Source organism: Lagopus muta, chromosome 3 (genome assembly GCF_023343835.1).
Source record: "Lagopus muta isolate bLagMut1 chromosome 3, bLagMut1 primary, whole genome shotgun sequence".
Classification (NCBI taxonomy): Eukaryota; Metazoa; Chordata; class Aves; order Galliformes; family Phasianidae; genus Lagopus; species Lagopus muta.
Genome location: NC_064435.1, coordinates 20,216,938 through 20,233,647, shown reverse-complemented (window position 1 = coordinate 20,233,647; position 16,710 = coordinate 20,216,938). Strand labels below are relative to the sequence as shown.

At 40.5% G+C, this 16,710-nt stretch overlaps 1 protein-coding gene across 5 annotated transcripts in view; it reads left to right on the top strand.

Annotated features, from left to right (window-relative positions):
- Positions 1 to 16,710, top strand: part of BAALC (BAALC binder of MAP3K1 and KLF4) — a 41,762-nt gene that overhangs the window by 10,409 nt on the left and 14,643 nt on the right. For 2 of the 5 annotated variants that reach the window (XM_048939048.1, XM_048939045.1), the window contains one exon: positions 6,599 to 6,756. In XM_048939048.1, coding sequence (XP_048795005.1) covers positions 6,599 to 6,756 — 158 coding nt within the window. Of the gene's footprint in view, positions 1 to 6,598; positions 6,757 to 9,621; positions 15,780 to 16,710 lie in introns of those variants that run through there. The other 3 variants (XM_048939049.1, XM_048939047.1, XM_048939051.1) reach the window with 3 other exon arrangements.

Genomic DNA, 16,710 nt, shown 5'->3' with positions numbered 1-16,710 from the left:
CCTTGGGTTGATTCTTGAAATGATCACCACACCTTCAAAACATTCAAATTTCCATGCAATGTGACAATTCAACAAATCTAAAACCCAGATCTGCATTTTGCAGTAAGAGGCATGTTGTTAAAGATGGTTTCAGAGTGCTTTTTTTTTATCTGGTATAAATACAAATTTTATATTCACCTTTCATTTCATACACACTGCAGAATTGTCAGGCTTGTTTACAAGGCAGTTGTACCATGATTCTGATGATAATTTTAAACAAAAACATACCAATACTCAGTTAGCATCTGCCTGTACCTGGGAAATAACCATTCAGGGAATATCAAGGTTTGCAGCTTTAATGCTGCCCTTGTCTGCTAGAATTCTGCATATTCTATAGCAGAAGTCTTAATATGACAGCAGTAAATTTGTCTAGACATTCAGAGCTGTTTTTCATATGCTTGTTTATTCCTGTGCATATTAAACTCCAGTATTGGAATCTTTCAAAATTTTCTTTTATCTACCATTGAGGGGCATCTTTCAAAATAGCATTACAAGAGAAGTTTTGAACTGTACAGATCTCTAAGAATCCTTTTTGTCTGATGCTCAGAAATGAAATGAAAGAGGAAAACAGCAAACCGAGATGGAGTGCTGGATCTCTCCATTTTATCAGGACCCCATTGTGCATACGTTTAAAAGTATTAAAAGTATTCACCAGAAAGGTTCCTTCAGTACAGAATTAATGCCGTTGTTTTATAGGAGAGCATAATTCTGTAAGGCTATACGGGGCTGTATGGGTCCACTGTGTGTTGTCTGCTAAGTAGTGACCTCCTGAGGTTCACCACCCCAGAAGGTAATGGCCTTGGGTTGTGTACCACAAATAAGACATACAGGATACAGGCCAAGGTGGAAACCCTTGCATTATGCTGCTTCTCAGTAATATTGACAACCCCATGGCAGGGGGGTTGAAACTAGATGGTCTTTGAGGTCCTTTTCAATGCAGGCCATTCTGTGATTATATGAAGGCTCCTGAATGTGACAAAATCATGGCCAGAAGAGGATCAAAGTCTGATTTGCCCTCTGCTGTCTATTAGGTGTTATCTGAGTCCTCTCGTCCTGCATCAACATAGATGTTCTCATATTCCTCGTACTTACTGCCTACTTCGCTAGCACTGAAGGTAAAGACATCAAACAGAAAATGTGTCTGCCTTTGCTCCTAGGACAAGCCAAGTTCCAGAAGCATCCTGAAGGCAGCAGGCTGTGGGGCACAGCCCCCTAGTGCTGGGGCAGGCTGTGAGCTGGGGGTAGTGTGGGGCCCATGGCTGGAAATGCAAACATTTCTGTTTTGTCTTGCTTCACCTTCTGCAATTTGCATCACGGTAGAGTTTAGATAAATCTCTCTGGATTCTCTGAATGCCCGGGCAGTAAATGTATTGCATTTTTATATTTGCTCATTCTCTAAACACAGATTGCTGTTTCTGACAGCGTGTTCCTGACCCAACAAGCCCTCCTTCTGCAGATTTCCTGGATCCTTCATCCTCACACACAGATTCACTGTTATGTCTGAAAGTTTCTAAATTCTTCCTTGTTGGGAAAAAAATCTACTGTGGTGTTTATGGCCCTGTGGCCTCATCCCTCAGGCTTCTGTTTCAAAGGCAATGATTTCACAGCCTCCTCTCCACCTCAGTAGGATCTGTTCCATACTGCATTTATGTTATAGAACATACAGTCGTGCAGATGCATATTTTTTCCAAGCATGAGTAGATTCAAATCAGGAGAGCAGACATAGAAGACAGGTATTTCAGTGTTCTGTATACTTATTATCCATGTGTCATTAAAAGCAAGGAACTCAGTGATGACACCAAATACCTATTTTCTCTGGAAGCAGCTGCATGTTGTGGTAGCAGCGTTCAGTCTTCTTTACTGCACGTTTTCTGAGTCTTTACAGTGCAGTGTGCCTGGCTTTCACATGATGCAGGCATTTTGCAAACCGGTATCTTATGCATAATTCAGGAGATAACAGCCGTGATAAGCAAACAAAAAAAAAGGCGCTGCTGAACCAGAAAGTGCAACCTTACTGGTTTGGCTGAGTCAGTTGCAAAGATATAAATGTGACCATTGAACAATCCCATGCTTTTTGTTCACGACTGTGCCACAGGACAGCAGAGGGTGCACAGTGCTGGGTTAGACCTGCAGCGCACTGCGGTCAGATTTGTGTCCAGCTGTTGCCACCACCTGATCCTCTGACTCCAGGGAGGAGAACAGCGTGAGAAACATATGGGAAATCATTTATTCTCAAAGTTCTGTTCAAACCCCTTCCAAATTTCTTGGCAACATTAGCAGTGTCCTGTCCCTCTCTAATCCATGACTTAAAAGTCTGAAATACTAAGGAGCTTGATGATAGTAGCAATGGTTATTTAGCAAAGAGAGATTTAGAGCTGGGGTAGAACTAAGGTAACAGAATGATTGAAGCTTACAGACTCCCCCTTCTAAAGACTAATTCTGATCTTTGCTCGTACATGTTGATTTTTTTCATTACTTACAGTGAAGAATGTAGGCAGTTATCCCATGAAGACTGGAAAAACTCTGCTTCCTACTATGACTCTGAATACTCTGAGCTTTGATAAACTATTAGGTATGAGCAGCAGTGGTTCTTGGAGGGCTAATTTTATTTATTTGGTATAAAGAATGTATATATTGCTTATATAAGCAATATAAGCAATTGCTTATATGAGCCTGCCTGAAAAGACCATTGAATTTTTGCATTGATAGTGAGAGAAGTATGGTGTGCTCTCTCCTTTGTCCTGCTCTACGAGTTTATATTACCTTTAATAGGCCTTCTGTTCTTCATGTAGGATATATATTTCAGACAAATTTTCCTACACCACCGGTCTTTGTGCTTCTATTGAGACACCTTTCATTTCAGGTATCTCTTTGTTCACTTCATATTCATACAGCTCTTGAAATTGCTCTTAAATACCCTTCTTTTAAGTTGTGGAACACTTGGAAGATGCACAGATATCATAGAGACCAATTTTAATTTTTATGTGACACATTAAATAACTGAAGTTGATTTTTGACTCCATCCAAATTTTTCTAAACTGTCATATCTGTTCAAACAGTATTTTATGCCAATATTCTAATTGGAAAATGAAAACAAAAAAGCAGAAACGTGCAATTTGTTATTCCAAAATTATTCAAATTCTGAATTCATAGATAACAAAAAAAGAGATTATTTGAAGATAATTTGGTCTAAACCACCAGACTTGTATAAGCAGTCTGTCACGTCCCTTCTCCACACCAACAACTTTAGGAGTCTTGGGATGCTTTCTCCTGTTACACACCAAGTGTTTTTGGTGAATCCATGCTGACTGGATGAAGTAAATATGTGTCCCCTGATTCTGGGATAGTTTGGAGCAACATGAACAGACCTCTGAAGGACTAAGTAACTCAGCAAGGCAGCTCTGTAAGAAGGTGTAGCTGGGCAAGTGGGCTCAGCTGTGTGTGACCATCCCAGCTCCAGCTGTTCTCTGCTTTCTTCATTACCATCTAAGCTGTGCCAAGGCTACCACTTGCGTCACTGGATGATGAAGCCTGGGGATTGAGTTCAGTTAAAAATAAGCTCTTTTTTTTCCCTTGATGCTACTGAAAGAGGTGTTTGTCGAACTACAGTCTAAAAGATTTCATCAGAATTGCTAAGAAATACAAGCATTAACTTGCATGTGCAGCCTAGAAGGCCAGTTGAAACTGTCCTATTGCTGGAGGAAAACAACTCCTTCTAAGTGCAGTTCTCACTGCAAAGTGAGATTAGGATTTCTGGGGCTGCTTGGTGTGTGCTCTCCCTGCAGCCATCAAGGGGACCAAACACTGTTTGTCATTCCTGAGGAGAAGATGGAGATTTGATAACCACTCAGAAACCCTGATTTTGGGAGCAGAGACAGAAGAATATTCTGGACTTGCCAGTTCATGTGAAGTTAAAAAAAGTGGAGTTGTCAGAGCATTGTGATGGGATCTACTATTTTCCTTGGGCTCAGGAGGCCCACAGAGTTCTGGCAGGGGTTGTCCTGACAGACTGCAGGAGAGAAGTAACACTACTGAGCCCATTCAGTGATATTTTTACTAAAGCTCTACAGTGACAGTCTGTGAAGGATATTTACTGAACCCATACTGTGGGGCTGATATCAGTAACCAGACAGTTAACTTGCTTTAAATGACACTGAGGCAGGGCTGAGTATTACCAGCCTGTTAGGTTGCAAATTCCAGACTGTGCAGGAGAAGTCAGCTCTTCCCTTTCTGTGTACTGTGACTAACCCCAAATAGCAATGCAAAATAGTTTCTATTTAAAAAGCAACAATCTGCTCCTATCTTTTCTGTAACATCATCTCTGGTTTGCAGTCTGGAGTTTCTTAACTTCAGAACAGCAAACATCTTTCAGAATAAAATAAGAAAGCTTGTTGCACAAGTGAGATCATCTAGGATTGGTGACCATGAGGTCACCTTCATAAATATACAGTGAGTGGCAGTGGAAGACTCAGATGCTGATACCTCATTCACTTCTGATGTCTTAACATTGCAAAAGATGAGAACTGGATTGCAGACAAGCAGAGGACACAAAATGAACCATGTACACCATCTGCAGGGTTGAGATCTTCCATCAGCCTCCAAAAATGTACTGATGTAAGAAAAGTTGTTCTATAGACACCAGAAGACATAAACTGTGCCTAATAACAAAGCTACTGTTCAGTGAACAGCTGTTTCACAAGACAACTTAGTTAGAGGCCAGGTAGACAAAGAGACACATGGTAGGAAGTAATTCAGTAAGGTAATTCCATAGAATGAAAATCTCAAAACTCATATATGCTTAAAATGTCCAAGATTCAATTAATGAAATTAGTAGGGAATGCCCAGCGCATTTTGCCTGTTCACAGCTGTGCTTCAGCTTGTTCACAGAGCTCCACTGGAAGGTGACTAAACAAACTGTGCTGTGGTTTAGAGCTCATACTCAGGCTTAGCTACTGGCCTCTCCTTCTTGAAAACTGATTTTCTGTGTTGCATCAGTCTGTACTGCTTCATGACACTCTTCTCTCTCATTGTGCACTGTGGAGTGATAGGAAAAGACATAGGACCTAAAGTTCAAGTTGAGATGGACTTTCTGGAGATGCAGAAGACACGGCTTACTGGTGTCTCTGAGAAGTGACCTGTAGATATGTAAGAACAGCATTAGTTTTTATACCTAGCAGCAGAATGCAGCTTCAGAATGCAAGGGTTTTTTTTAATTTCATAAATAAACTATAACATTTTCAAGTTTCAAATCAGTATTTTTTTTCTACCAAAAAAGACAATTTAGCATTATTCTCAGTAACCACCACAAATGAAGCGGTCCTAGGAAAACTCTAACACCATCTTCTGACTGCTTAGGGAAGTGCAATGGCAAGACTGCATAGGGAAGTGATTTCGGCTTCATAAATCTTACACAGCTTTACATATTTTCAAAACCACGACTTTGGATATTTGGGTGAAGCTTCACTGATTTCGGTCATTGCCTTTGAAAGCAATGTTGCTTTCTATTGATAAAGCAGCTTTTCTGACAGATCTCTGGGGAATAATTCAGGCTTTACTTTGCTTCACTTTCAATATTCTTAATAGTGTGCTTGGATTCCCACCTGATTCATGGCAGAATGCACATGATTGTGATGCAATGCACACTTCAAGTAGCAACGAGTTGTCCTGGGTTTTCCTCACATGTATTTTTCCCTTAGAATCTGTTACTCCTTGCTTCTTCAGTTTTGATATCTGCACTGCCAGTTAGTAAATCTATATGTCAGTTTTTCTTGTTAACTTTATTCTGATAAGGCTCTTCATAAACAAGCTTTGTTGGAAATAAAATAAAGAGCTACAGTCATACATCTCACTTGCAATTTGCGTTTGGATTTCAGAACTGGTGTCGTAGCCAGACACAGTGCTCTCACTCCCCATAAATGAGAACTGATTTTTGTTAATGCAATAAAATGAGAAAATTCTTTTAGGCTGGTCAGTATCATACTGTACAATGCCTGTCTTCTCCACTCAGCTAGAGCAGAATGTAAATTAGTCATTTATTTGATTACTGGTATTCAAAAGAGTATGAAATGTATTTTCCCTGAGTTTTTTTCCTCCAATTCTGGCTAAAAAAATGGAGGCCAGAAATAATCTTCCCATCCATATTGGTTGCATCTGTTATGGTCACTTCTAAGCCCTACATTTACTGTGAGTGAAAGAGCTTTAAGGGGAGCTCTCTCTGATGCTTGCCTCCGGGTCCTGAGACAAACCCTCGGTCGTGCAGACTGCTGTGTGTGGGAAGTCGCAATGTTTGAAGCAGATGGGGAGCTGCAACCAATGTACTACACTCATTAACCCATTTTCCATCTTTTCTGAGCCAATGTACCATGGTGAACTATAGGAGAAAGGGCAAGTAATCCAAAATGTAACTACAAAGCTACGAAAAGAGGTAGGATGCTCTCAGAACAGTACCATGAAGTGCCTTCTCTGGCTTGTACTGTCACAAAAAGGGGTGAAATAGGAAGAAGCCACAGTTACCAATCACTGCTCAGAACTAATTGACAATTTTCCATATCCTCACTAGGTATTCTGGAGGATGGCAAATCAACTCAGACGGGAGGGACCACAACGCCAGCCACCACAGGGATTCTGAGCACTGAGAAGAGGACCATCAGTGGGGCTCAGTGCGTGAACACCGCTGGAGCTGGGCCACCACGGCAGAGCAGCTTCCGAGCAGCAGAGGTGAGAGTGCAGCTGTGTGCCTGCTGCTGGGCTCTGGCCTCAGCTGAGTCAGCGTCACTTTTGTGATAATCCTCCTGGTTGCAGTTAAAATGGGATGAGGTACAATGACTGCACCACACCAGAGCGTGATTAGGCCCAGCATCTCTGGTGATGTCTCACGCCTGAATGGTCTCAGAATTGGTGAATAATTTAGCAGTTGTTATGGCAAAAAAAAAAAAGAGAAAAAGCATATTGTTTTTCAGCTCAGTTCCTCTGCGTCATGTCTTGTGCAAATTGTTTGGACCAATAATCTGAAAGGGAATGTGCTTTTCCTTCATTACTGCTTTGCTGAAATTGTGTGTGCTGCATGGTTCATTCATGGCTGAATGCAAAGTCTGAAGAAGGCGATGGGAGTCCTTTCAGCAATGTCCCTAGGTTTTGGATCAGATCTTGCCTCTTTCTCTCTTCACTTATTGTAAGCTTTGTAGAAGGATCATCCGGTGTAATGACCATGCAAGAAAAAGCAAGGCTTTGAGGTCCAAGCAAATGGAAAACACAGTCTATGTTAAACTCTATCTTGGATTTTTTAACAAACACTGGATTGGTTCCTTTGTGCTTATCTTAAACCTTCACTGTATTACCTGCTGCGCTTCTGTAGAGCAGAAGCATTTCCCAGTGACACGAATCCTGCTGCTTGCCACAGCTCCATAAATAGAGGTACATGTCATACATCAGCACGACATCTAGAACACAGGTTGCTGTGAAGAAAAAACGTAAATGCCTGTCATAAACATTAGCCCACAGATAAAAATCTATTGGTCGGTCTGAAAGTGGCTGAACACAATTGACATCTTTATTAATCCATTTTGAAAGAGACTTGGCCTCACTTGAGAATTATGGTGTATATCTGACATATTGCTAGGGAAGACATTTTTTTCTAATTTTGCAAGCAACTGAAAAATTTAGACTTACTAGGAAATATGGGCAAACTTCCACAACATATTAACAGTGTGAATGTTCACTATAATTGGACTTAGCAAAGTGTAGGTTCCTGACCTGGAACTTCATGGCTTTGAATGCATCCTTCCACCTTTTTCTAGTTAAGATACACTCAGTAAGGTATTTGTATTATTGAACCCTAGCATCAGTTAGTGCTTGTAGCACTTTTAGTAAGGTGTTAACATTATTCTACATATGTAAATATGTGCATCTAAGAAAGGAAGATAATTTGTCTAAATTTCTTACAGCCAAAAAGGAAATGCAAATTCCTCCAGTTTGCAAGGCATATTACCTGCATCAGGCTCCAGCTCTGAATTGCCATTCTGAATCTCAATTTCTTGAGTATTTAGAGAAGCATAAGATAATAGGTTTCCAATTCAGATACCCAAAGTTTAGATGCCTGGTGGATAGAAGGTGACTATTTCCACCCCTTCAACTCAAAATGTGCCCATTTCATTCATCTGAGTAGTCACATTGACAGCACTTTTCCTATTATTCCTAAATGCTGTAGAAAGCAATGTGATGCTGCACATGCTGCTCACAGGAGATTTGGGTTCTCCCACTGGCTTGTGGGGTAAATTGCTTTTCCTCTGTCCCATTCTCTTAGGCGTCATGCTCTACAGCCTCCACTTCTTTATACTGTTGCTCACATGACAGGTTCAATTTGTGGTGTTGAAAGGCAGGAAATATGATGTGGGCTGTGTCTGGGAAAACTTAGTATTCTCTCATGAGGGTAATGGCAGGACATGGTTCTCGGCACCCAGCTCTGAACGGAATCACCCAGCCTGGCATTCTGTGATACCATACTGTAAAGATGGCTTGGAAGTAAAAGATTTCGCTGATGAAAGCAGTCCTAGTAACAGTGAAGGTCCATCAACCTCAAAAACAAAGGTGGAGTCCAGGTTATGTCACTGTCTGACAATAACCTACTTGATGTTTGTGATATATGTAGCATTTGGAGAATCATTGTGTGAGAGAGCACTGGGAGAGCAGACAGGAGAGGAGCAGGTGTATTCAGCTTGCGTACATGAGAAGTAATATGTGCTGGTCTATGAGAGTCCCAGGTTTTGCTCTCAGACAGATACATACTTTCCATTCATGTCAGTGGAAGTTTACCTCTAACATTATTATTATTTCCTCTAACATTATTACCAAGCAAATTACACTCCATTTACTTGGCATTATCTACATTTGCAAATTGTGTCATGGAACATTGGAAGAGCAATTGTCAAAAACACCTATCTCCATTCTCTGTTTATATCTGTCTGGTTATGAGTGTCCTTTGCTACACTTATCTGATTTATAGCACGTTGTTTATGGAAACAAGCAGACAAACTAAGACATGAAGAAGGGTTAGTTTAAATTAGGACTGCACTTGCATGCCCCAGACAGATGGACTTTCCTGAATATTTGGAAATAAGCTGATAAAGCTCTGGAAGGTATATAGAGGTCTTATATGCAAGTATATGTGTCTTAAATATATGCAGAAATAAGTGTTATTTTGAAACCATGTTGAAATCTAAGAGACACTAGAGAAAATTCTGTTTTAGGCTAATTACACTTGTTTCCAAGTGACATTCAAAGGAAGCCCTAATTTTCACTTCTGAACTCAAAAAAGATTTGCTCCACTTTCAGAATACACACATATGGAATTGCTAATGATAACCACAAGGGTTGATCCAAAGCCTACTGATATCCACAGCCGTTAAGGTAGCTAAAAGTTTACATCTCTGTTGCATAAGAAAGTTGCTCCATGTCACTGCATTGTGAAGAGAACGCTGAGGTCTTTCATTAATTAGAGCCATCTCCATAAATTAGAAGGCAGTTGTCAATGGCTCTGTCCACTCACTGTATTACTACTGACTGTACTGTTTAAAACTTTCACAGAGTAAACGGGACACACAGAAAATGTCAACGAAAGAAGTCACCATTAATGTCTCAAAAAACAACAGACCCAGTGACAGAAGGATGACAAAGAATTGTGTCAATTAACAAAGGAACACCAGAGTGAGGATGGACCTAAGAATCTTTTGCTGCACTTTACATGTGGTCAGTCACTGATGATTTGAAGATCTCCAGATGTACTGTGTTGGATAGAGCAGGCAGCTGCTGCTGAGTGCCTTCAGAATCATGTTTTGTAGGAAACAGCCGCAGACACTGCAGGGCCTTCAGATGGCATTTGTCGGCAGTGGCGGCACCATGCAGACAAACGTTGACATTTGTGCCAGTTGTTCTTTGCTAAGCGCTATGTGGGCTACTCGTGTTCTGTTCTGCATTGCTGGAAGGATGAGACTGGAGGATAACGGGTATTGCTCATTCCGGTTTAAAACACCAAATGAAGAAAATGAACCAGCATTTTTAGACATGATGTACTGAGTGTGCACTTTCAAATCTACAGAATCTACAGTCGATTTGAATGTTTAAAGAGCTCGCTTTCACCCAGCTCAGACCCAGATATCTTGGAGACAGCAAGACAGGTGGCTTCCATGAAATATATTTTAAACTATATATATCACTTATATATAGTGAGTCACATAATGCCCTTTTTATATATTAATATTACTTCACTTTAATTTATTTTATATATGGACAGATTTAGGTCCTAAGAATGGTGAGTTTCATATTGACCTCTCTTGAAGTTCCTATTTGTATCGGGCAGATAAAGTTCTGTCTGTTTTGGATTTTTAGACACATTTACTTATGTGGAGACACAGATGGACTTCACAAGGCACTGGAAAATAGTGATCACCAACTTTACTTGAAAATAACCTTAACTTCTAAAACAACATTCCATCAATAACAGCTCAGAAATATTAGCCCTGTTTGATCAGTAGTAATAGATCTGGTGTGAATAATGTATTTAATTGCACAGTATGCATCCCAAACCACACGACTCCATGTTTATCATAAATATACAGCTAAAAGGAATATAAATTTTCAGTGCAGTGAAGAACAGGAATTAATTCAACCTATTTCTCAATATGGAAATAATACTATATATTCTCTGTAAGTTTGTTCTTTTATGAAGATAGAGTAGGCAAATTTATTTGACTCCTCCATCAAATATATATGGATATCCTTAGAGGGCCATTTGAAGCAGGTATTTACAAATTGTTCATAACAAATGGATGACAGTGGAAAGAAAATCCATGTACAAACTGCACTAAGTCCCATTTGCACTTGGAAAAACTATTATAAGTAGAATTGTGGAACCGAATCCAATCCACATTTGAACCACTTGCTGCTATGGTTTATGATTACTTAATTGTTTCTTGGAAAACAAGTCTATGCAATAGGTAATTGTTTATTGATTGTTCTGACACAAAGGCAAGGCAAAATCCAGAGCCAGTAAGAGATTTTTGCATACAATAGAAGACATATTTATAAGAAGTATTTCTTTTTAGTTGTCCTAAAAATGAAAAAAAAACCACCTGTGCTGAACCTTCCACAGTTCATTGTGCTATCTGGAAAGTGATCTTTTGTGAGGTTTTTATGTAAGAGAATGAAAAAGTACTGAAAACAGTGTTATACAAGTAAACTAAGTGCAGTCTGCATGTATCTCCAGCCTGTGGCTCTCTGCCAATGTGCTTGCAACATTACAGGACAGGAAGGGACTTGACTCACTCTAACAATAAGCAATGGCTGAAGCAGCTTAGTGACATTCATGTAGGAACGGATAGCCATTGTTTGAGGCCATGTGCTAATCTGATTGAAAGCACGCACTCAGGAGTCTGCAGGATTATTCTGTGCAGAGCAGACTGTGAACCAACCCAGATCTGTGCCAAACTTGTAAACCACTCCTGATCCAAAGAATTTATGAGCAAAGGGAGTACAGCATAAACCCATATGCTATGGGAAAGCTATGGAAAGGAATAAATGATGTGTAATGGGTAGAGTGGATTTTTAAAGAAGGCAAAAGGAAGTTGCGTTACATAGAACACTGTTCCACAGAGAGGTGCCTAACAATATTAGGGCAAGCAGCTGCAATGACAGAGGAGTCCTGGCAGTGAGTTATTTTCTGGCTGAGAAATCATTCCAGTTGATGTGCTGGCCAAAAGCGTATGTCGTGTTGGGTCACACTACAGAGGAAGGAAAGGCAGCAATGCTTCATAGCACATAGGTATGAGGGAGAGCCCTGCCTGCATCTGAACAGTCAGCAGAGAGCCTTTTCTGAGTCTCATTCAGAGTGTGAGATGTGAAGGCAGTTAGCAGGAGGTTATTGGACTGGTGCCTCATTATCCATTGTTACTTGCTTACGTTGGCTGTGTTCTCCATCTGTGTGTCAGCTGTAGAGCTGGGAAGGCCAATTGCTCTTCATTGCCCTTCTACCTGCTTATGGTTAGTTTCTTCAGCTACTTCAATGCTCCATAAGCATGTTTATATCCTGAAATCTAACTTCAGGATATTCAAAGACTGGCTCCAACCTTCATGATACAAGCCATGTCTAGTTACAAATGACCTCATAAACTCTTTTCTTGTAACACATTAGTCTTCTGATTCATTCTGAATAGAAACTTCCTTATTATCTACTTTATCATCCTTTACTGGATGTGGCAGGGAATGTGACCACTGAGGATGATGACAAGGCTGAATTTCTCATCGATCTCATGCCATCTTTACATTTGTCTTTAAAAATCAGACCAGTTATCCTCTGGATACTCCTCCCCCTGACCTGAAAGTCTCAGATGGGGAGCAGAATAAATCCCCCACGATTAAGGAGGAAACAGTCAGAGACCTACTACTGTACCTGGACTGCCACAAGTCCATTGGGCCAGATGGGATCCACCCCAGGGTGCAGAGGGAGCTAGCAGAGTGATTGCCAAGCCACTTTCCACCATCTATCAGTGTTCCTGGTCAATCAGAGAGATGCCAGAGGATTGGAGGCTTGCTAATATGACTCCCATCTACAAGAAGTGTTGTTAAGAGATCTTGGGAAGTAGGAACTACAGGTCTGTCAACCTGTGAGCCTGACCTTGGTGCCAGGAAAGGTCATGAGATCATCTTGAGGGAGATCACATGGCACAAGTGAGACAACAGGGAGGTCAGGCTCAGCCAGTATGGATTCCTGAAAGGCAGGTCCTGCTTGACCAACCTGATCTCCTTCTACAATCTAGTGACCAGCCTGGTGGATGAAGGAAAGGCTCTTGATGTAGTCTACCTAGACTTCAGCAAAGCCTTTGACGCTGTCTCCCACAGTATTCTCTTGCAGAAGCTGGCAGCTAATAGCTTGGACAGGTACACTCCTTTGTATGGGAACTGCTGAGACACAGCCTGAACCTCTGATTGATCACCTGAGGCGAGCAATAAGTCAGCCATGGGTGCATAGGTGAAGGCAATTCACCTGTGCTGCCGGAAGGGGTGGAGCCTGGCTCCACCTCTCCTGGACCCATTTAAGAGCTGACTACCAGCAGGGAAGGATTTCTTCTTGGGATTCCCTCCTATGGGGTTTCATAGCAAGCCCAGGATGTGGGTAAGTATTCTATCTATTCTGTTTTGGTATAATAACTGCTTAGCCAAACTCTTTGGTATATCTATAACATCTGTACATTCATTGATTATACACTCTTTGCTGGGTAAAGAACTGGCTGGAGGGTCAGGCCCAGAAAGTGATGGTGAATGGAATTAAATCCAGCTAGTGAGACGCCATTAGTGCTGTTCCCCAGCAGTCTGTATTGGGACCTGTTGTGTTTAATATCTTTATTGGTGACCTAGATGAGAGCATTGAGTGCACCCTCAGGAAGTCTGCAGATGACACCAAGTAGGCAGGAAGTGTTGATCTGCCTGATGGTAGGAAAGCCCTACAGAGGGATCTGGGTGGGATGGATAGCTTACATGAGGCCAACAGGATGAAGTTCAACAAGATTGAGTGCTGGCTCCTATACTTCGCTCACAACAGCCTCAGGTAATTCTACAGGCTTGGGGCAGAGTGGCTGGAAGAGTGTGTAAAGAAATGGACCTCGGGGTGTTAGTCAGCATGAGCCAGCAGTGTGTCCAGGTGGCCAAGAAGACCAATAGCACTGTGGCTTGTATAAGAAATAGTGTTCCAAAAGGAGCAAGGAAGTGATAATCCCTTTGTAGTCAGCACTGATGAGGCCACATTTTGAGTACTGTGTTCAGTTTTGGGCCCCTCCCTACAAGAATGGCATCAAAGTCCTGGACCTTTGATGTGCAATAAAGCTGGTGAGGGGTCTGGAGCACAAGTCTTACGGGGAGCAGCTGAGGGAACTGGGATTATTTAGTCTGGAGAAGAGGATGATAAGGGCAGATCTTAATGATCTCCACAACTGCCTGAAGGGAGGTTGTGGTGAGTTGGGAGTTGGCCCCTTCTCCTGTGTGACTAGTGATAGGACTAGAGGGAATGGCCTCAAGTTGAGGCAGGGGAAATTCAGTTTGGACATTAGGAAGAACTTCTCCAAAAGAGTGGTCATGTGCTGGAATGGGCCGCCCAGGGAGGTGGTGGGGTCACTGTCCCTGGAGGTATTCAAGAAATGTTTAGATGCTGTGCTGAGACTTTAGTGGGAAATACTGGTGGTAAGTAGAAGGTTGGACTGTATGATCTTGGAGTTCTTTTCCAAACTTGGTGATTTTTATGATTCTATTATTATGTCTAAGATAGCTTTTTAGCCCTTGATATTTAAGTTCCCAATGACCTTAATAGAAGTAAGAGTGCATCGAGGACACCAGAATCCTGCCTCTATATGTAGAGTTATATTTGTTTTTCTTACTTTGCTGCTTCTAAAAACAACCACCAGTAGCTATGACCAATTTGCTTATGAAATAATAGACCACTCTGTGTAATTAAGAGTGAGAGAATCTAGCCTATAGAACTCAAGACAATTTAAAGTCCTAAAAATAAATGACTGCTGGTTTTAGTGGAAGAAACAAGCTCAAAGAGTCACCTGGATGTCTTTACTTCCACTGACCTTCCTAGGACTGAATAGTCTTATTTGCAGGACTTGTTCTTCACGTTGTATCTTTAAAATAAAAAAGGCCCAAATACAGGAAGTAAAACCTCCATGTTAGGAGGTATACACTATTAGATAAGAAGCTGCTGACATCTTTCTTCCTGTATGTCAGAATCTTTGAAATACAATTTTTCTACAGACAACATAATGCCATTTAATTTTTCCACATTCCTTGTCAGCACAGGAGGATTTCTAAAGGATTTCTAGCTGACACAACCTTGGGTGAGATTTTTATAAGCTACTGTAGTCACGTTTTAAATAGAAATAACATTATTTTGATGGATTTTCGCAGTACCAATACAAAATATGTATACAATTTTCTTCTGATATGTACATACATGTAAAATACATTTTATTCCTATATGTGAGAAATTTAATCACTGAAAAGAAGGTTGGGTAAAGACAATTTACAGTTACCAGCAGGCAGAATTTGTTGTAGTTTGGTCTTTTACTACTGCCTGCTGTCCTTCATACTTCCTCCTTTTATTTCATAATTTCACCATTACTGTGTGACATTGACTGGAAGATACACAATTTTACTGTGCAACGTTAAGAAGTACGTTCTATTACTGAAAAGGAGGAAAGTACAATTAATGCCTAAGCAATATGTAAGTACTAGGTTGAGTATACATTTTTGTTATCTGAATGACAAAGATCACATATAAAATGAAGAGCCAATTTTTCTAATCTTCCCAGCATGTTCAGATACATATATATCCATTTGTGTGTCTGTTTGTTTACACTGTTACCTCTTTAAGGTGCACTTCTGTTCTGCAGTTCTTGCGTGGCATTTCTGTGGGCTTTTGAATTGTGTTTTTAGTTCTATTACCCAAATGTAAAAGGCTTTAATATTTGAATTGAAATCTGCTTTACCTGACTTATTAGAAGAGTTAGCTTTGTAATTTGTGCACAGAAATGATATTTGAAAGAGCAGGTTTAGTTTTATTTGGAAAAAACTAACTTATCCAAGTAGGAATTCAAACCAGAATAGAAGGAGCATTTTTATACACTCATTTTAGCTGCAAATTATTGAAGATCCATCTTGAACTTGAAAACAGAAATAAAGAAAAATTAAGTGTCTGTTCATTTTTCTCTGGATTTTCCCTTCCTGTGTTTTTAGTTGATTTATCTTTAAGACTGAGAAGTCATAATGAATGGTTTGCATTGCCTCTCTTTATGGAATATTTTTGTATCTGATGTTCTCAGGCTGTGGCTCATGGACTGTGTGGTAACATAAAAAAAAAATAATCTAAAATACCCATCTTTCACATTAGAAATAGCTACATTTGTCACACATGATTTATGAGGTCAGAAATGAGTGGAATTGTAGCTGTGGGAGATGCTGGGAATCTGAGACATTCTCAGATGTTGTGTTAGAGTTCTGAGTTGCTCCATGAATAGGAAATGCTGTGCACACTGAGGTAATCCTTCCACTTGATGTATTCTCAGCAAGGCTTCTGCTAAAGCATTCAGCTGTGTTCCAGGCCCCTCACTTTCAGAAAGCCCAGAAGAGCCAGAGCAGTTAGCTGTCCAAAAGACAGTCTATGGGCAAATATTGAAATGTGCTGGCTTAGTGCAGAAATGAGCACACTGATGAGAAACATTTCTATCTCCTTTCTTTACCATGACTTGCAAGAACAACAGAAGTTATGGGGAAGCTGGAATGATTATTGTTAGAAAACAAAAAACTTCAATGACAAGTTTATGACAGATTATCTAGGCAAGTTTGGTAAGATGACAGCAGTTCAGTGTCCCTACATCCCTATTATGTAGGAACAACTGATCCTCCATTTCATGTCATTCACATTCTATCATAACACCAGCTCTACTACATTTTCCAGAACCCTGAATTTACCTTCTTTAATTCTCCAGGTAGATCTTCCTAGAGATAACTTGTGAATAAAAAAGACATTTGACATACAGCATTAATCTTGTGCTATTCTGGGATGATTCAATTATAATGACTGTGAGAAAAACACACTCGTAATTAAAGCCCCACTCTTCCTTAGGT